Source organism: Bacillus rossius, chromosome 1, assembly GCF_032445375.1.
Source record: "Bacillus rossius redtenbacheri isolate Brsri chromosome 1, Brsri_v3, whole genome shotgun sequence".
Taxonomy (NCBI): domain Eukaryota; kingdom Metazoa; phylum Arthropoda; class Insecta; order Phasmatodea; family Bacillidae; genus Bacillus; species Bacillus rossius.
Genome location: NC_086330.1, coordinates 9615205 through 9637251, shown reverse-complemented (window position 1 = coordinate 9637251; position 22047 = coordinate 9615205). Strand labels below are relative to the sequence as shown.

Genomic DNA, 22047 nt, shown 5'->3' with positions numbered 1-22047 from the left:
GGGAGAGGAAAAAGAGGTTTTAATGAGTTATGATATTTACCAGTATGAAGAATCAGGAATACAAAAGTTGAAGTCTCCCCGCGGGATCACATGTCCGCCCCGGCCCGTGAGTAAAACTCTACTGCTGCTTTGTGCCGGCTTGGGAGGGGAGGAAGCATCATGACGCGCCGAACTTTCTAATGTGCCGTTATTCCAAATTTATAATTATAATTAGACTTTATTATTTCTAGAACCCTCATAACTTAATTACATTTGTCTGAATTAGTTGGCGGAAGGCCTATAATAATAATACATAATAAAATTGAGATTAATAATATTTGAAAATAGAAAGTCAAGCTGGAGACTGTCTGTCATTTGTTGTCTACTCCAGTGGCTATTTGCAGGTGAAAACAGGGAGGTGAATTAGGTTGATAAATGCTGTGGTTAATTATTGGCGGAAGGCCGCAAGGGACGTTCCGGACGTTTATTAATTTACGGTTTCCCACGGGGAAAACCGCTGCACCCCTACGACGCACTTGTACTCTTAAGGGTTATTTTGTTAATCAAAAATAGCTTAATTACGCACAGTAATTAATGATGCATAAGAACTGTTTGGTGGTGTTGGCATATGGGCATAATCTGTTTAAACACTCACCGACGTCGACGGCTTGCTTGACTCATGTGACATGGGCTAGTGGTACGTTCCGTTAGCGGGGTTTAATACTGGCGGGTGGAGACCGGGCTTTATGGCCTTCGGAGGGACGACGACAGTTTTTTGTTTGACATGAAATTACGTGGGCACTATGTTTTGACAGCGCAACGCCACACCCAGCCGGGCGCATCACACAACACCGCAAGCCGGGATTACTCCCAGGCGTTTTGCGCACTGCCCCAACTCACTTCACACGACATGCGCGGGCGCGTTCGTTGCACTCATCCTAGTCGGGTGTCGAGGACACACAACGGCCTGTGAGATCAGAGGGAGCACCGACGGGCGGCGTCAACATTCTTTTTATGAAGGATAATGAGTTTGTTATCAAATAAATAGTACCTAGTTCAGAGATTATTCACTTTCTTATAATACTACGATTTAAATTTTGTTTTAAAATTTAAGAAATGAAAATATCATATAGCATGTTAAAATTTTTATCGAGCTCTGTGATACATTATTATAATATTAAGGAGGCCTGTGAACGATAGTCCTATTATGATATTTTACCTTTTCCCCAATATATTAAATTAATCTTTTAAGTTTTCTATTTGTGTAAACAAAATTATTTCGATAACTTAATTGCAGAAAGATTATCACGATGTTTATTGATATATTAAAAAAACAGTATAAAGGGCCCATTGCATTATTGCTACATTTTTCCAACACTAATCTTTAAAAAAAAATTATACTTGAAAAATTTAAACTTCTATTACAGCCAAGAAATAACCTTTGATAGTGGAACTAGATATTTAATTGTCCAATCTTTTTGATGAAGAAATATGAATTCGTATCTGCAAGTTTTTTTGTAAAATATATTTCAAGAAATAATTTTGCACTGATACTGCCTGTCAAGGATCGCCTAGAAATTTTGACTCTAAGCTAATAATAATTTTTTTTAAATTTAAGCATACGTATTTTTGTTATTTAGAAGTACTTCATACACAAATATGCGACCTAAACTGACAATGAAATAAGTAAGCACGCAAAGCAGCAACAGACCACATGTTCCAAGGCCATTGAAAGCGGTGCAGTACGTGCATTGGCAGAAAGTATTGTTTTTCTTACTCTGAACGTCGTTTCTATTCTTATGTTAGGTAAAAATCATTTAATTGTTGTTACAAATGTCTTTGAGAAACATAGGGTAAAAAAACAAACGTTTTATTTAATAATAACAAATTAAATAATTGCCACGTACAATAATATTCACAACTTTGCTAGCGGAAATACACCAGTACCATTTATGTTTTTGAGATATCAAACATTTTATTGTATTTACTGTCAAATTTAATTCATACGGAAGTAATTATTTTAATTAATAACATTGTATAGCTTCATTTTGGTAGTTAAATTTGGTTTATTGTATTACTTAAATCCTTAGGAATCTCATTACTCAACTCATAAGTTGGTGGACCTTCCGGTTTATAGGATAGCACGCGGATGTGGTAGAGCAGCAGTTTATGAGATTATTTTCTTGTTTGTAATTTTTGGACAATATCTTGAATATTTACAATGGCTAATAACGGTGCCCCAGACTCGTGGGAACAGGAGGCGGACAGTGGTGTGACGGAATCCGGCGAGAAAAATGATATGTCCAGTAAGTTTTCAACGTTGAATGTGAACGCAGCCGAATTTGTGCCTTCATTCTTGCCTCGACAAGCAGACCCGCTGCCGAGAATTGACACGCCAGAAAGTGGCGACTCCTCGGCACCTATAACAAATGGCAAGTATCCGCCCTGTGTCTGAAGAGACCGGCGTGTTCTGTGCTTGTGGTAGATGTACTCGTAGCGAATGTAGGTTAAAAAAGTTGACATACTTTGACGTCTGCAATATGGTTTAGTCATTGGCTTGTTAAACACGTATCTGATATTTCAGCTTTACGGTGGTGAAATTCAAAAAATTTTTATATGACTAAAATATGTCACATTTGCTTGACATATGACCTTTATGATATTGACGATTTTTTAATGCTGACAAGGTTTCATTGGTTTTGTTGCTGATATAATCTGTTTGAAAGCTTATTTTGCAGTATGTTGAATCTTTCGAATGTGATAGAACTAGATATAGCGTTGACAAAGCAATATCTTCAAGTTACCTACATTAGAACCTATAATGTGAGTAGTAGTTTTTTTTTTGGCAAATGAAAACTTTTAAGTTTCATTTTAACCTAGGCAATAATATTTGTCATAAAGTTTTGATTTTGTAGCTTGTGGTACACTGCACTTTTTAAGTTAAGTCTTAATCAGGGATGTACCCAGGAGGCAGATAGGGACATTCATCCTCTTCTCTCCCCTTCATAATCCTAATAAAATTCTCATCATTCCCACCAACAAATGTAAACAATTTGAAAGCAAACAGTGGGCAAAGAGGTTCCCCTCTCTTCCCCTCTCTACAAAATGAAATCTGTATACAATCCTGATAATAATGTAGGGGATAATTATTATGTAGCGGAAGAGCATATCCAAAAAAAGTTAAAAAAATTGAAATAATTATTCTATATTACTTTCACACATTTACTTATTCTGTAAAAAAGCATTACAAATTTGGAAGTAGTTAACTGTTTGAATAGGTTGTTATGTTAAGTAACTAAATTTTTAATACTGTATAAATATGTATGTTTGATTAGGTTAAGTCGGCTACATTAATAACATTTAATGTACATGTCATGTATTGAACTTTTTTGCCAGAATTGGCACAACTTGTGAAAATTTAATTAAAAAAAATATATATTATATAGTAAAATTAAATACGATATATGAATAAACATCAAGTAACTCACTTCTGCAACAACTTACATCTGTTCACATGCCAACTTCTTGTTTGAAGTACCTATTCAACGTGGAAAAAATCATATCTTTTCATGAACAGGATTCTGGAAAATAATTTTATCTTAATAAAATAATAGGTAATGTTCTTTAGTTTTAGCTTTTTTGTAAATTAGTAATAAAATTCTAAAGTACTTTTTTTGAACATTTAAGCGATCCATTATCTACCCTGAAAACATCGTCTTTAAATTCCTACTGGTTTCTGAGAAAGCTCCGTTTATAGATTACATTACAATACCTATGCTTTATGCAGCCACCTCCTTTTTACTTGTACACAGATCCAGGTAAACTTTCTTATATGTGGAGAATCACAGGATCGACAAATCTAACATTCACAACAGTCCATTACGAGGATGCGTTCGTGTATGTTTGGTGTAGATATTACACATTTGTAATATTGTTAGAATGATTGATTTTATTAAGCTAGCTGCATTAAAAATAATTTAAAATATTGTGGATGGTTAGCTAGGTTAGTAAAACTACATTAAAAATACTGTAAAATATTTAAATGGCTGCTTAGGAATTACCACGTACCGTAGCAACCAGTTCACGCCAGTCCACTCCGAGACCTGAACATGTCTGAAGTTCACCAAATTTGCACGAGCAACTTCAGTAGTACATATTATAGGATAAAAACGCGTATGAAAGATGTCCATTTCGTCTTTAATAGACCGAAGTGACGGAGAAATTAAAGAATTGTCGTGCTATGTTTAAAATAGTTCGGGCGGTTGATTAGGTTTGGTTAGCTACTGATACTGTGAAATTGTGTGAACTGTTGGTTTGGTCAGAATAGATACATCTTAAATTGGTAATTCCCAAGCAACCATTAAAAATATTTTACAGTGTTTTCAATGCACGTATACCAACGTAACTAACTGTCCTCATTGTTTTAAATTATTGTTAATGTAGCTAACCTAACCTGTTCGCCAATTCTCACGAATTGACTAAAGTTCTCCTAACCATACATACACAGACCCACACGGGAAAGCAAACAATGGCGACGGCCACCTCAGAGCACAAGGATTGTAATGTAATCCGTAAACTGTGATTCTCATAAACCAGTAGAAATTTATCAGCCCTGTTTTCAGGCTGAATACAGGAACGTCTCTAGTGTTCGCAAAAAAGTATTTTTGGAATTTTATTATTAATTTTCGGAAAAGCCACGACGTAATAATTTTAACAAATGATGCAATCATGGCCTTTCTTTTTTTACAGAAGGTTAAGAAAAAATTGACATGAAGTAAAATATGCATTTTCGGATGCGTGTCTCCTATAAAATTAACTGTGGTTGTGGGACTTGTCTTAGTTTACCATGCTGCATTGGTCCAGTGTCTTTTGTTACCTCCGCCAGTGGTGATCAGTGTTTACATAGGTACATATTTTGTATGATTTCAGATGGCTGACACAAGTATCTCTTGCATGAAACTGCAAAGAAGTAGCAATTTTCAGTAGTCATTTTTTTGTTGTTTATTAACTTTCATTTTGAAATTTCCGCTCCAGAAGGTCAGTATGAACTCCACCATTTTTAGTGACGCAAATTTGTCACGGAGTCTGGGCGTGTCACTTTGTGTGGATGCAGAACAGAGATCAGCGTCCTACGGCTTGGTGGTTGTATGGTCACTTCTCTTGGGATCTCGTTTCTTAACAATACCTCTTACGGCAGCGTTTCGAGAGTCGAGGAGTGGGCCACGCGGAGTTGCAGGTGGTGAGCAGATCCTTCCAACCACCTCTCCTGAAGTCCTCGACGTTCCCCAGAACCCTGCATGCGGCTTGGAGAACCTCCCAAGGTGAATCATGTTGTCACGGTAATGGTGGCATTCATACTGACCTTCTGAGAAGACTGTTTCACATTAACACTGTAAATATATTAATATACATGGTTGTAAATTGAGTATGGTTTTCTATTTTGGTAGTTTCATGCAGGGTACCTGTTGAAAGTCGTGGCTTATTGCAACTAAGTGGGATAAATTTAACATAAATTTTGCGGTAAACTATGTTAACACCATGTTGATTTAGCTGAAGGTAGTATTAAAATATTGCAATTGTTTTTTTTTTTACTTATGAAGTGTTTAGGGTCGCTGCTTCTGGAAAGTAATGTGAATTGTAACTTGAGTGAAAGCTTGATTAGGTTAGATAACAATTAATGATATGTAAATTACAATTTCTAAAAGAGATTTTACCTGTTAAAAATGTAGCGGATCCTAACTTAACCAACCTTCACTTAATTATTTTCAACTTATTTCTACTCAGAAGCAGTGACTACTACCATCTTGGGTGAAAAACAATTTTTAATATTTCACTGTCATTTCCCCTTCAGCAAACAATGTTGTATAGTTTCTTATGCCAATAAAATTCATTGTGGATATTTATCTTATTTGTTCTGATAAGCCACGACTTCAGCATTTAAACCATGCAGTTTGACACCATGGATACTTGTGTCAGCTATCTGAAAGCAGACAATGTAACTGGTAATCATTTGTGGAGTGTTCACAAGACTTTCAGGCTTCCCTATACAGTTTAAAAACTTGTATTGGTATTCATCCACATGATTCTTGCTACATTACTTTACAGTTTTTTTTTTTTTACATAAAATACGTTACATCAGTTTATGTGATAATATTTTAAAAAATTTAAGTTTCAATCCTTCCTAAATTCTCATAGGGGTTGGGGAGGAGAAGGGTTGAAGATGAAGTGGATTATGCGGTGAGTGCGTTAAAAAGCCCCAGAATATTACCAAAAAATAACTTAAACTCTGTTTCATAGCTTTTGATGCAACCAAATCTTAGAATTAGGGCATAAACTCATAATCACCAAATTGGGATTAAACCAAGCAACATTTAAACATAATTCTAATTAAAAACATGTTAAATAAAACACTATTTATGAAGATAGAGGATTTTCTGATTACCAAATCTGCGTTCTTTTAAGCTGTACATGGTAAAAAAAAAAAATCATTTACCATATCTTATTTCAGTCACCAAAATATTTTAAAGAGTTTTGTTGAATGTACTGAAACACTTATTTCATAAAAAATTTATGATAGGTTAATGAAAAATACAGTTCATTTTATGTAGGTCATACGTAAATCTAGCTTAGTTAATAATTCAGCTTAGCCATGTGCATATATCCATTGCATCCTGCTTTCTGCGGGACCTTCGCGGTACTTTGTGTCAGGACTTCAGTCCTTACCAATCAAGTACTGCTAACCTTGTACCAGTGTTTCTCATGTATTAAGCACACAACGTTACATTATACAACTTACGTTGATGATGTCTGTTCACATCACCAGCACAACATTAATATTGGCCATTACTAACCAGATAGTTGTGCTAGATGACACTTCTTAAAACAAAATATTGTCTATATCAAACTAATTATGTTTACTCACATTTGTGTAACTGACCACATATTACGATTCGCTACATTTGTTACACTTCTCGGTACTGCAGTTAATACTAAAAATCAAAAGGTCTTAAAATTGTTTACATTGTGCTGTAAACTAAATAGTTCAGATAGAAGCATATCAGCTTCTAAGCTCTTCAAGGATTAACACAGCTGACCTAGTGTAAGGTGAACAATTCACACTTTTTCACTGTTAACGTAAATTACAAGGCTGAATCACAGTACTCATTTACTGATGGTAAACCAACTTAGTCTTAAAGAATAACTGTGATCTTTCTAACTCAAGTAGCTGCTAACCTAGAACTCCTGTTGCGACCGGTGTTAACCTATGCTCCAGGTTACAAGAGTTGTAAAGAAATTAATTTTGAAAGATAAACATCAGTTACTTATGATATAGTACACAATTACAGTGTACAATCTTTACTGTTTTTGCTGTACTGAAAAAACTGTCATAACAACTTGAAAGTATTTCAAAAACCATATTGTAGATGATTTTAAAACCATTATTTATAAAAATATTTTTCACAATTTTTGTAAAAGACATTTTTATCATAAAAACATTGTTTTTACTCCTAATGCTGATTGGAAAATGCATAGAATGTGCTAGTAAAACAATGTGAGTAACTTCCAATATAATTATTTTTGTAATTTAATAGTTGGATGGACCTTAAGCATGAAAGCTCCGAGAAAATATCTAACTGAGAAACAGAATGTAGACCATAATTCAAACTTAACATAATTTTTGTGATCTAAAGCCAGCACGTTAATTTTGTAGTTTATAAGTGTCTCTGTGAACATTAAAGCAGGATTTAAATCGTGACAGGCAGCGGACATACGTGCGCAGAAACCTCTCGACTTCAGTGAAACAAACTGCCGGAGGATATGTGAATCTAGGGGTAGCAGGTTCAGCATGACTGGGTTGAGACAGACGGTGTTGTTCGAAAGACACAGACCTGGTATTTGGGTCAGTCTGAGGAGGAGGCGGGGGTTTCAGAAGTGACGGGATGCTATTGGTGGGTGCGATGGAAGCACTTTGAGAATGTGTGTTTTCTTTCCCACTTGCGAGAAATCTTGGTTGGAATGCTACAGTACGTCGGAAAGACCAACTTCGGCAGGAGGGAATTTGTCAATCCCAACACTGCCTCGACTATTTACATTTTAAAAGGGAATGTTTAAAAACTTGCTCACCGGTTGTCTCCTAACCATCCTCTAGCCGTGCAGCTCAGACGACACACAGTATCAAGTATCAATGACCAGGGTGCAAATAGAGCAGTTACTACCACCAAGTCCACATTGCCCTTCTGTGTGCATTGCTCTCACCAATAAAACCGTTGCCCATCTCTCCGTCTCACTAAAATGTGCGCATTATGCCATTAGGGATCAATTACTGACTTATTTTGTTCTCGGTTCCGGCTTCAAATATTATTCAAGAAACTGATAATGAGTTGCATCGAAAGGTTTATCGTACAATAATGTTCGCAGGCTTTCACTTCCATTGTCTGAAGTAGCTTGGCTTCTGGGTTGTAGCCATGTCCTTGGCTACACCCAAGTGAATTACCATACAGTGTTTTACTGTGCTAGGGTGCATGGGCATAGAGAATAGAGACCCGGCTAGGGTACATCTGAGGGCTTGGCGTTGTCAACAAAAGATTTATATATGTATTTTTTTGTGAGACGCGATGCCAAAACAACCCTATTTCCAGCGAGGTAGTAAAATCAGTGAAATATATTTTTGAGCTTGCCAAATTCCCATGATTCAATTTTTATTGAAGTATTTTATTATGTTCCTTTAATCACTGTGTGTCTAATTATGCTGTAATAATTACTCGTGGCAATGTAACCTGGATAGGTAAAGCCGGAATCACGCCAAATAATAAGAGCTAAGAATTTTTTGTGTTGAAAGATTCAAATCTACTAATGGTGAAAAATATTAGCTGAATAGCTTGTTGGCTTGGTGAAGCTGAAGAAGTGAGGCCTGGGCAAGAAACAGAACTGTTTGAAAGGAAAATGGGAGAGGTGATGTTGGCTGGCGTGGAGAGCACATAGAAGTTATTATAAATGCGAGTTGGTCTCTTATCTTCAGTTAGGTCCTATTAACAAAGAAACATTTTAATCAAACATATCTTTGCCATGTAATAAATTAATACTTATATTTAATTGTGTAAGTTATTTTGAGATGAGTTTTTATATTCAGTAATCATAGTATATCTTATATCTCATGAGCGGGCTATTTTTTAGAAATTTAATGATAATTTATCATTTTTTTTACTGCTCTTGTAATATTCAGATAAGTGTAATTTAAAGCATTTCATGATTCAGTATATATAGTTATGTGCAACTTTAAGTATTAGTAGTTTAGAATAAGTATTATAACCATATTTTAAATGCTATTTTGCTACACTTAATAAGTAAAACATATGTAAGAATGCCCTGTTTGTTTCTACTTGCAAATTTAACTCGTGCTTTGCCTGTTGTGACGCCAGTGTAACATGGCCAGTAAAATGGGGAAATTGTATCTGTATATTCAAAGTACTATTAAAAGTAAAAAAATAAATATTTGTTGGCCATAGAAAGTTTTGGTCTTTAAATTCCATTAGATTTAATGTAATTACAATACATAATCTATATTCTGCATATTTCATGGTTTCCAGTGATTGACGTACGGATACAGGACAAGACAATTGTCGTGAGGCAGAAATATGCACATAGTTAATTTTTTAGCCACGCTTGGTAAATATTTTCAGTTAAACTTAAACCACCTTCACTTGTCTGCCTCTCCACTCGGGATGTCAGCAAGGCCAGTATTTATGTTGGGATTTTTTTTTTAATCAGGGTTGTTAGAGTTTGTCAGACTGTAACTTAACATGTGTGTGCTGGATTCACAGGAGCCAACGGAATTATTGTAGTTGAGTGTGGCGCTTGTTATTGGTACTTGCTTGTTTGAGCGGCGTGCATGATGGTACCCTTGTGCCTCGTCACAGTTTGTCTTGCATCAAGTACTTATCTGGTCAAGGACACTTGCAGGCTGTAGTTTGGTTATGTACGTACATGTTTCAATGACAGGTGTTGTTGGAAGACCTCTTGTTACCACTGGGTTGGTAACGGCGTCAACCATTTACCTTTTTTTTTTTGTTAACGGAATTTATTTGCTATGATTAGTGAATCTAGATTTGTTTATTTCAAGTAGATGGTTTTTTTTTAAAAATTTTCCTTCCGAACTTTCTCGTGTTTGTGACGTCTGGACGAGTTGTGAAGTTGTTAACATTGTGACTGATCCCTTCATGGCTGTGGGCACATCGGCATCAAAAACCGCTCTCATCTCGTGGTGCTCGCCACACACTCCCTCGTCGCTCCTCACTCGGGAATCTTGGTCTCCACGGAAAAGCCACGAAGGGGTCAGTCACAATGTTACCAACTTCACAACTCGTCCGTACGTCCAGACGTCACAAACACGGGAAAGTTCGGAAGAAAAAAAATTTCAAAAAACCATCTCCTTGAAATAAACAAATCTAGATTCACTAATCATAGCAAATAAATTCCGTTTACAAAAAAAAAAAGGTAAACGGGTGACGCCGTTACCAACCCAGTGGTAACACACTATTTGTCAGCAGTCACTCAATGTCAGTATATCAATAAAAATTGAAGATACAACATATATTTTATTTTTGGTATGTTAAATGTTACTTTACTTAATACGGTTTCTGCTACTGAAATTTGACTTATTCAGGGTTGCTAAAGGCTATTAAAAACGGGGAAAAGTCAGAGAAATTAAAAATGTGAGGGAATACCTGGAAAAGTCTGGGCAATCACCAACTATTTCAGTAATTTTTTCTTGCGGCAGCAATAATAAACAAAAAGTACTGCATCCGCCGATGTTTAGGCGCCTAGTAAAATGATAAAAAGTTTACTATTCACAAAATTTGGTTCATTTTTTTTTTCTCGTAAACCCTGGGCAATTTACTTTAAACACAAAAGAATAAAATTTATTTCCGCTTGCATATATACAATTTCTATAGTCTACGTCCAATAGTTTTAGGTGAATCTTAAGCAGTTATTTACAAACATGTTTAACCATTTAAAATTGTGTTGATTTTGTTAATGTGACACATTTTAACAGTGTATATATAACCTCTTTTTCCCCAAAAAGCAACATAAAATGGCTTGTGGGATAATTTGTGTCTGGAAGGTCAGGGAAACTTGTCGATTCAGTTCTGGAAAAGCTGGAAAATTCAGGGAATTTTCAAATGTCAAGCTTGTAGCAACCCTGTTATTACTACATCAACACTATGCAAACACTATAGCAAAGAAATGAATCATGATAAATAAATACCATAGAACTTAATACCAAGCAACTTAATACCAAGCACACTCTGGAAAATGTGGAAACCACTGTGTTCAGTGCTTATAGCGAGAGTTATTTCGTACTTAAGATTGAAGGAGATTTGTTATAGTTATGAATTTCGTTAAATGTTATTGCATTGTAGAGTATTTATGTGTAAAATGTTTTGAAAAAACTTTTATTTATGGCTCTAATGTGTTTAGTTAATATATCAATACTTACAGAAGGAATAATAATGTGTGATAGTTTAGCCTGTTTTCAAGTGTGTGTATGTGTGTGTGTGTGTGTGTGTTTTCGTAGCGTATGCATAAATACGGGTTTATTTTTCAGGTACCACAGCTTCCATTAAGTATTATGTCAAAAATGTTATGAATTGTTTGGTTAAAATCAAATAACACACAGTGAATTCTCATTACAACATGCCTATAAAAATCCACAGTTTTTGTACTTAATATTTGAAAGTACTTTATAATGATCTATTACTAAGTGTAAAGCATCTTCTAGGGACCTGAAAATTTATTCTTTTAACTGAGAAATAATGTCAAGTGAGATACTTTGTAATGAGGTTTCACTATGAAAATTTTTTTGGTTAGAATTCCTAGACAAGCTTGTAACTATAATATTTCTCCTAGTCCTAAGTAATTACAATATTTCCCTTGATTTTTCTAAACAATTTTCTGTACAACTCTCGCAAGGTAGCTCTAGTGTCATGGTTTCCATGTTTCTCCATGTTAAACAGGCCCAGTGTCCAGTATTGAACTCTATAGTATTTGATCAAGGTCTGATGGTACACTAACTCTAGTGTTAAACAAAACGTGAAAATAACTTGGTCTTATTATGTAGGTGCTACATAAATGTATGCAAATTATATGCCAGTGGTAAAGATGAGAAGCCCAAGTACCCTATAAATTATGATAAAAGAAAATACTAAATTATAGAGTAGTAATTTTTTTCCAAATGTTTATGATTTTAAAGTCGGACAGAATACTTGCATGAGCTATGTTTGAGTTGAAGGGAAAGGCAGAAGATGCAAAAAAATTTTGGGTAGGCTGCATTGTGGACTAAAGCCGCAAGGGGTTAGTTTCATTAATTTATATTGTGCCTAATGGTAATGAGTATGAAACAAAATAAATAAACAAAAATGGCATTGCTTTATTTTTTGACATGGATTCAATGAACGTTTTACGACATTCAGGCGGCCACGCCAGAAAAATTGTGACACCAAACAAATTATGGTTGAAGAAAATAATCATTGCTTTTATGAGAAAATTGTAGCTTTATTTACAATGCTCCAGGCAGTGTTTTTCTTCCCTGCTAAGTAATTTGTGGTAGGAATTATGTTTCCGAGTGTCTGCAAAACTATGGAAAGTGGCCTTGAAGACTGTAAGAATTATTTGTTAGTTATTTGTTGCGAAATAAATCTATCAGCCTTTCTTCCATTGCTTCATGGGTCTCTTTCTTGTGAGTATGGTGGCTGACAAAAAAAAAATTGCGACACCAAACCACGACAAACTCGGTCCCATCTTTCACAACCACTGGCTCAACTGACTCCATATCAACATCAGAATTTTCTGCATTCGCTGTATCTTCTCGTGAGGTAGACGTCTGAGGCTCGCTCGAGTACATATTTCTTGCCTTGTTCGGGGGCTTTTTGCCCCACTGATTCATTTCTCTCTGATACATTTTGCCTCTTTCGATACCTACGACACTTCTCTGCATTTTTAATTGCTTCTGCTTGGGTTATTTTGTTTCTTTCCTTTTTTTTTGTGATTAATGGCTCAAAATCAAATTTAGTAACTTTATAGTTATTCCACTCAACTAGCACCACTGAGTGCTCACTCACGAGCAACTTGAAGTTTAAATCACGCAAGTTGTTCTATTACTTGTGGAGTTACAGCTCTCACTGACTTCAATTCGACGCTCCCCACCAATGATCATTACATCATCACTGCAAATGTTGATTAGGCGAGTCATACGTTACAACCACGAGTTAAGTCTGGCCATAAAAGATGAAGATAATAAATTTTACATGTTCTTTGAATTGTTCTTGAAATTGGGAACATTGATTTAAGATTATTTTTTGATCATACTTCATTGCTGTCTTTTTGTGCCCGAGGACGGGAAATGTACAGAATATCTGTTTTGTCACATCCCTGGGTTGTGAAGCTGTTGTGTTGTCCACATCTGTTAAGTATCATCGTTAAGTTCTCTTTTTGGCTGTGATGTTCAAGGTCTATTTTTTTTATCTACGGTTCTAGTTGCAACTGTTTCGTCACTTTCGGCCACTGTGTCCGTCTGTGCTGTAATATTTTTCTGACTAAATCCTTTCACAAATTTTTTCTGTGTGCTGTTGTACGAGGGTTATTTTTTTTTTCAACCTCCGATCGGCTGTAATAAAAAAACCCGGAATGAATTGGGAAACTATTTTAATGTCAAAAAAAAACGTACATCTTTACTCTATTTTTCCACATAATCACAGTGCAGATTGAGGCATTTGTCGTACCGATGCACCAGCTTTCCAATACCCTCTGCATAAAATGATGCCTCCTGCCTATTCAGCCACGTTTTAACAGTCCTCATTCGGCGATGGATTTCTGCTGCAGTGTGCCCTTCTGCCTGTAAGAAACGGATGACTCTACGCAGCTCGCATTTCGCCGTACAGTTTATCGTTGCAGCCATGTTGACATTCCCTTAACCAAGCTTCAACTGAGGTGTGAGTTGGCCGCTCCACATAGTTGGTGGAAGGGAGTAAACACTATGAGACGTGTCGATTCGTGTACGAGCGATTAGGGTATCAATTAATGGGCATGCCATGGAGAAATGAAACTGTAATCACACTGCAGGGCACTGTTAAAACGTGGCTGAATAGGCAGGAGGCATCATTTTATGCAGAGGGTATTGGAAAGCTGGTGCATCGGTACGACAAATTCCTCAATCTGCACGGTGATTATGTGGAAAAATAGAGTAAAGATGTACGTTTCTTTTGACATTAAAATAATTTCCGAATTCATTCCCGTTTTTTTATTACAGCCGATCGGAGGTTGAAAAAAAAAAAACCTTGTATGTTTTTAACTTTTGACATAAACTGATTTTGGTGTGTTTTCTGGGTGTTTTCATATTCATCATTTTTGTCAGTTATTGTGATTTCTTATGACATATTGTAAACAGTGATGGTGAATGTTTAAAAAAAATCTTAAATCGTATACATTTTACTCTACACAATGGCATTGATAAATGAAAAAATGAATTGAAGTGAAATGTAAATTATTTGTTATTGCCTGGAAATGTTACCTAACTACATTGGGATGGAGAGGGAGGTAGTTTACGATTGCAGTCTCTGTCAGGAGCCGTTGAGTCGAGTGCTTCGGAGAAACATCTCTTCCTGCTTCAGTCGTTAGCATAAGTGCAGGCATCATGTTTACGTAAAAACAAGGACCGTTTCAACATGTATTCTTACACAACGTGTAAATTGCCAGGTAGGTAAGAAGGTATGGAGTATGTGTGTGCAATTTTCGCCATATTAATACTTGAAGTCGAAATGAGAAGAACTTTCCCCTTCCCTCTTCTCCCCACCCCACCAATTTCCCATCTGAACAGCATTACATTTCTGGTTATAAAGAAGTTTAACGCTAATTACTTGTAGATTTTTTGTCTAAATATTTGTTTAACAATATTCACTTATGATGGCAATTTTACAATTATTTCTAGCGAGTGCCTTTCAAGCTATTGAACCAACTTTTAGCACTAGCCTTTAGGCAGCTCCGGTTTGTTTTCTTACCAATTGCCAACCAGAGTTACTGAAACTTGGGAACGGACTGCCACTGCTTGTTGCATGAACAGGAACAGTTATGATGGATTTGCCCAAAAGACTTGAATTTTGCGGTAGAAAGAGAAATTAGCAGTAATTAGGCTGTCTGCAATCAAGTTTTGCTTGCATTGTATATTGAACTCTTGGTCAAATGAGTGAAACAACTGAAGTTGCTGCGGAAAAAAAAAATTTGTCTCTCGTTGACTCAGTGTAATATTCATGAACGTCTGAAACAGTATTTATTTATTTATTTTTTTTATTTATTTAAAATTATAACATGGCCACAGACAGTCGCTAGACTTGGGTGGTGAGCACGATAATTATACATGGACAAACATAAACATAAGGTTATCACCACCAAAATGTGAACTCCTTCCCCGGCGGTACCAATAGCAGGTAAGAACAACACATGGCCAACACATGAAGGAAATGTACCACATATTGGCGGTGATAAATACAGAAACACAACAACAGACACGAAAAATACAAAACTACAATAAACACCAATAATGACAGACAACACAAAATTATACAAAAGAAGCACACACACACACACACACACACACATATAAATCTCTGTTGTAATTATTAACTAAGTTTATAACAATATAAAATACTAGATTGCATGATTTGATTTAACAAATGCCAAATTATTAATAGAATAAAATTAGATGGTAAGAATCTTAGAGGTGGAACCTGACTGGACCAATTAAGTGGATAACAGCGGAGGTCGGATGAACCACTTACGATGAGAAATGAAAAGTCTAGCACAGGATTGGTGACTTAAACAGCAATGTAAATGTGCTGGCTGGTGCTTTACGTACATAAAAGTCTGGTTAGTATGCGAAGCTAATATTTAATTCAATAACATTTGGTCTGTGCAGGATCAGTCACATCTAGCTTCTCTTGTGTAGCACACAGAAAGGTTTCAGATCCAACATATTCAGGACCATGGCCATAGTTTTAACAGGAATACCAAATGTACGTGAATGTAGTCCACTAGAAACCGCTCTGAAATGAAAACGACAGTAACAATGACGGAATGTGCCAGAACCATACAATGCCAGATCAAGGGCGTGGCTACACCGAATTCCAAACTACTTCAGGTGAACATGTTTAAGTAAACAGTGTTTGCAAACATTAAAGTGTTTGGTTATACTGCAGTTGGTATAAAGTGTGTTTAGCTCCCAAGGCTATTGTCTTGTTTCATAGAATGAATGTTGTTTTGTGGATCCTGTTTGTTTGAACAAGTGTACCTCTGTTAGAGAATTACCACCAGCTTAATTTAAATGCAATGAAATATTTACCTGTTGATTTTTTTTTGTTACAGTAATTAAGATATTACACGAACTTGTGCCAGGAACTTTCTCCATCTTGGGTTATTCACAATGGATTGTTTATACTCTCAACACTCAACATCCATCTGAGACTTTGCCAACCTGTTTAGGTTGAATGAGAAATGGCTTTGAATGAAACATGTTTAGACTGTGTATAACCGCAAGCAAAAGTTGAACATGTTTACTTGGAGTAGTTCACAGACCATTGTAACTGCACCCTATTTTGTATATGGTTCGTCCCTTCCGTAAAAAGCTCGCTATGGGACCGTTACAGCACTGAGGTCTGCTGTATAAATATTTAATAAAAAGCTTTCAGCTGTCAGTTATCAGGTTATGTACCGGTATCTATAGAATCCACAATCGAAGTACTTACAGCAACTAAAGGAATTAAAGCAGTTTCTGTGGAGCCCAAACTGTGTTAATCTTGGGTCATATTTGCTACCAAATGTTTTTTTTTTTTTTTAACTTTTAATGTAATATTTTGACGTGACGTCTAATAAATCGATGAACGCCGGCTGCACGCACGAAAAAGTGTCCCGTAATGCACATTGTCCCACTACGGATGTCCCAATACCGATGTGTCCTGTTATGCTAATTGTACGCATGCGTGGCATCTCTCTTCCACTCGATTGGAACAACCATCGATTTGACTTTTCAATCATATTTTCGTCGTTTGAATTATTAATATTATGTAATTTAACGATCGTCCACTAATTTTCAGCACAATCATTACGGTTATTAATTTCCCGCCTACCACTATAAGAAATAAACATGGCGGAATACATATGTTTTTAAAACTTCCACAACACAAAACAAAATTTTTATAAATATATATATATATAACATCTGAAACAATTGTTTCTAATATGGCCTCGTGGCCGTGCGGTTAGCATTGCTGACTACCAATCCAAAGGTTAACGGATCAAATCCCGGCCGCTGCAATACTTTCATTTTTGTACTTGTAAAAATAAATACGGCGCACGTGACACTACAAAAGTAATAAATATATTTGAATTAATGAATGCAAATAAAAGTAAATTTATCAATTAAATTGTAGATTTCATTTCACTCCTTCTTTGTATATCCATACAAAATAGTGATAATTCAATAAAAATTATTCAATTTTATTCATAGAAGTATGCAGAGGTAGATTTTATCATACAAAAGATAGAAAAATTTAAAAAAAATTTCTTCCTCAAAGAATATAATATTTTTATTGCCTAAATGGTTTGGTTGCAAAAACCTATTACGGCTCAGTCTCAGGCTGAATATGATATTTCATTTCCTTCTGGATCAATAATTTCATCAATGTTTTGTTATGACGTCACGTTAAACTATCGTCCGTAAACCGACTTTACAGACAGCCAATTTTTTTTTGCTCAGTTCTCGTAAAACTGTAGGTCAATATTGATGTTCAACATTTCCTTAAGGTAGCACTTCATTATTGTTTGTGTAGTAGCAAAATTATTATGAGGATGTACTAATTTGTATAAAACAGTTTCAATATTATAGTGTACTTAAGGGCACCATCAGGTTAAGGTGTATGTGTGTTAGTGAGGCAGGATGATAAACACAATGCTCACTGGTATTTCTAGCGCTGTATAGTCTAAGCGCAAGGTTCTGAACTGATGCTCAGTCTTCTCGTCATCACAGGAAAACTGTGAAATTTTGGCGGTGACTGTAACATTATATGGTGGAGAAATGAAGATAAAGAAGTAATGCAGTTCCTTAAGTGCTTTGAAGAATCTGTACCAGTTGTTTAACGCCTAAAAATTACTCCGAAAACACACCTTGTAGCCATTTTCACTCTTGTAAAAACACAGGTTAAAAACTCAATTCGAAATCAAAAGTACTTTTCGGTCCTCGGCGAATTCTTAAATGCTTTTCGTAAACAGGCTCCACTCTGATATTTTGAGTATTTTTGAAATCGCGTTATTTCTCCTGAAGCTCTGAGCACCGTACGTGTGCTCGGGCAGGTGACACCCGTAAGCGTATGTGTTTTAGTATTTAGGCTATTTGTGTCAGCATGAACATTAGTATTGGATGTCGGGATAGTCTCGCGTGTTACTTGATTGATTTAGTTACTATCTTGTGGACTTGTAATTGGAAATAAATTTATTGAAACTCCTATAATTTACATCCTTTTAGCAGAAACCTCTCCACAAATGAAATCTTATCTTTCCTTCCCTTTCATTGTTTCCCTCCCCAGCTCCTTGATCACTGATATAGTCTGTGTCTCCCCCTTTTCTCCACCAACACATTCCACCTTGGCTCCAGCCCTCAGCCAACTCTGATGACACGGAGGTCTCGGGAGGGAAAAAAAGACATGTTAAATATTACAGCCAGGGACGAGAGAAATCTCTCGGCGATCGAGGCCTCCACACCCCGGACTCTGTGTATTCCTCTGGAGACAGGCCTGCGGGACTCGGTGAAGGAGCCCGGGGCGTGCGGTTGCAGGAGGGACGGCGGCGGACGAGGAGGCGGGCCCCCACGCGAGGGACGCGGACGAGCCCCCGGGAGGGGGGGCCCCGCCGCCCCCCGCCGACAGCTGGGAGGAGGCGGTGGACGCGGACCCCCTGCTCACGCCCGACGACGAGCGGGAGGAGGCAGGCGACGACGAGGACGACCTGGAGGCGGAGGAGGTGGTCAGGCCCAAGAAGCGCGTCACCAGCAAGGCGGAGGAGACCAAGAGCAAGAAGGAGCACGTCAACGTGGTGTTCATCGGCCACGTGGGTTCGTGCACGCTGCTCGTTCATATCCCCCCTCCACACTGGCGTGGTTGAGTGGTCGGACCGCTCGTCCCCTGCATCCAACATCCGGCAGGTTTTACGCGAGTGGGAAACAAACATACGCTATATAAATGATAGTAGCTTAACTTTGTTACTATTGAATCAATGATAATAGATTGCACATGGACTGTGCAGTAAAATATTTGTGGCCTCGACGTTGTACGGCTTACTTGCCGACAGAACTGTCGTGAACGTGGGTTTTTGTGGACGCATGTGGCACGTCATTTACATGAGATGTAGTATTGCTTTTAATGGCCCCGTTTCAGTTGCCAGGTGTTTGATATTTCATTTCCGTAGTCTGTCGCATTTCCGTAGTCTGTCGCACACTTGGAGTGCAGTACAGAGCAAATGTCAACTGTCAACTACTGTTGTCACATTGATTCTACTGGGCTTGTTAACATTAAAAAATCTCATTTTTTTATATTTTTTTAAATTATTATAAGTTATAATATTTTATTTTAAAATTTACCTTGCGTTGATTTTTCTAAGACAGCAAATTAGTTTATATTGACATCATTACAGTTATTTTAACAGAAAGAAAATAATTCAATGCTCAGCACTGGTTATTATTTTGCAGGAGAAACTATTTGTAGCTGTTGGTCACTATTAATAAAAAGGCATTTCATAAAATGTGATACGGTATGGTCAAAAGAGAAAAAAAAAATTTTATTTTTAAAAGTTAATAAAACCAATTAGTTCAAGCTAGATCCAGTTTTAGTCAGTGACATCAGGAAATATACTATATATCTGAAAATCATTGAAGTATTTTATTTTATCACTGTTATTATATTTATCATTAAGTTTACTGGTTTCTTATATACATCCAAGCTACAATTTTGTATATGTGTACCACCAAGCATTAATTTTTTTTTTAAATGGCCCTATTAACAAACTAATGTAACTCTACTATAGGCCACTGCTGATTCATTTACAATATCCCTGAATTTTTTTACTAGGAAGTTTGAATATTTAAAAAAAAAATTCATGGTGTGAAATAATTATTTGTTTCTTTTTGAAGTGAAAAATTCGAAACTATCCTCTCAGGCAGGTACTTGTATAGGTTTTTAGGCCACCAGTTTACTGCTGTCTCTTGTATACTATCAGCAGATCATGACCACCAATCCTTGAAAAAATTTTGGTATTGGTTGGTTCTGAATGTCTCTACAAGTTATTAACTCGTGAGCACTTTTGTTACTATCAATTTTTTTTTCACTTTAAATTGCCCGTGGGCACGGTCTCGGATGATTGCACGGCGTTGTGAACAGGTGGGTCGGGCGTGAGCGTGTTTGTGGCGCGTGTGTCCCAGACGCGGGCAAGTCCACGATCGGGGGCCAGATAATGAACCTCACCGGCATGGTGGACAAGAGGACGCTGGAGAAGTACGAGCGGGAGGCCAAGGAGAGGAGCAGGGAGACGTGGTACTTGTCGTGGGCGCTCGACACCAACCAGGAAGGTAGGCCGACGCTCCCGCTGCCAGTGTCTCGTGACCACCCGGGTGTGCACTTGCCTTCCCAGGTTTTTGTTTTATCGTTGAGTCCATATCCTCGTGAAGAAATATCTAAAAAATTGGTACCTACTATCAGGGGCGCAACAACTAAATTTCCAAGGGGGGGGGGGGGGGCAATATACCTTTTTATAAAGAATCATCGATCCCCCCTATTGAAGCGGGGGTCCTGGGGTCCTCCCCCGGGAAAATTTGTATTTCAAGGTGGAAAAAGGTGCAATTTAAGAAGTTTTATTATCTAAAAATTGATTACACAGCACTTTCTTTGCCCCCGTTTGCCCCCACTTCAAGGTTTCAGAGGGGGGCCGAAATACCCTTGCCCCCCCCCCCTCCCCATTTGTTGCACCCCTGCCTACTATAGAATTAGTAAATTTGTTACTGGGCTGAGGAAACACTGAAAATGGAACTTCTTGTAAGTTACCATGCTGCATTTAGTCGAGCAAAAATTTGGATCATTAATATTTCCCTGAATTTTTTTTTCAAAAACCAATTAATGTTTAGAGTATACCTGGAGTCAAAATTTTGTAACAAAAAGCAACATCTGCTGAAATTGCAATAAAACAAAAAAAAAGGTAATAAAATTAATATTTAGTAACTTAACTTGGCAGGTGAAACAGAATAATGTTCAAAAACCAACTTATATTTTTGATTTATGAGCCGCAGCTTAGAGTGAAGACTTATTATTTAATTTTATGGTTTTACAAACCACAGTGCATATATAGTTCTGTACACTTCTTGGCTTGTGTAACTATTTGTAGCCTGCAATTACCCACACAATATAATCAGTTCTTTTTTTTTTCTGGCAGTTATCAGCTTAATGCTAGATTACAACAGCGTGGAAAATATTTTTGGTGTCTTGTCATGCTGATAATCAAGAGAAATGAGCCAAAACATAAATTATAATGATAAATGGATAAATGGAAGGTAATGAGCAGGCTTCTCACATAAACACATACAGGGAAATTCTGTTTAACAGGGAAAACTTGAATAGAGTTTTTTCAAAACCTTCAAAACACAGGGAAATTGACTAAATGTGAAATACCAAAGTGGATTTGTATCTTTTTAATACATGTGTTTTTCTTTAATGTCTTAAAATCAATCTGTATTTTAATCACAAATGCCTGTGTAGTTGAAAACCCATCTGTTATCATTAATTAAAAGTTAAGAACAAACTAATGAATCAACTGTTTATTGATTTAATGATCCGAAGCACTATTAAATGTCTGTAGGTATTCACCTGGTCAAAAATAATGTATTTTTTCAAAGTTTAATCAATATAGTGTTTTTTTTAATCATATTTTAACAATGTTGGTTGTATAGCACTGATGGGAATAATATAATCGCAAGCTGTGAAT

General features: G+C 36.6%; 1 protein-coding gene across 2 annotated transcripts in view; it reads left to right on the top strand.

Moving 5' to 3' along the window:
• The first annotated feature begins 1766 nt into the window (after positions 1-1766).
• Positions 1767-22047, top strand: part of LOC134532019 (eukaryotic peptide chain release factor GTP-binding subunit ERF3A) — a 44192-nt gene continuing 23911 nt past the window's right edge. The window contains exons 1-3 of one of the 2 annotated variants that reach the window (XM_063368147.1): positions 1767-2411; positions 18857-19132; positions 20495-20641. In XM_063368147.1, the coding sequence (XP_063224217.1) occupies positions 2201-2411; positions 18857-19132; positions 20495-20641 (634 nt within the window). In that variant the 5' untranslated portion in view covers positions 1767-2200. The remainder of the gene's footprint in view (positions 2412-18856; positions 19133-20494; positions 20642-22047) is intronic. The other variant, XM_063368156.1, reaches the window with a different exon arrangement.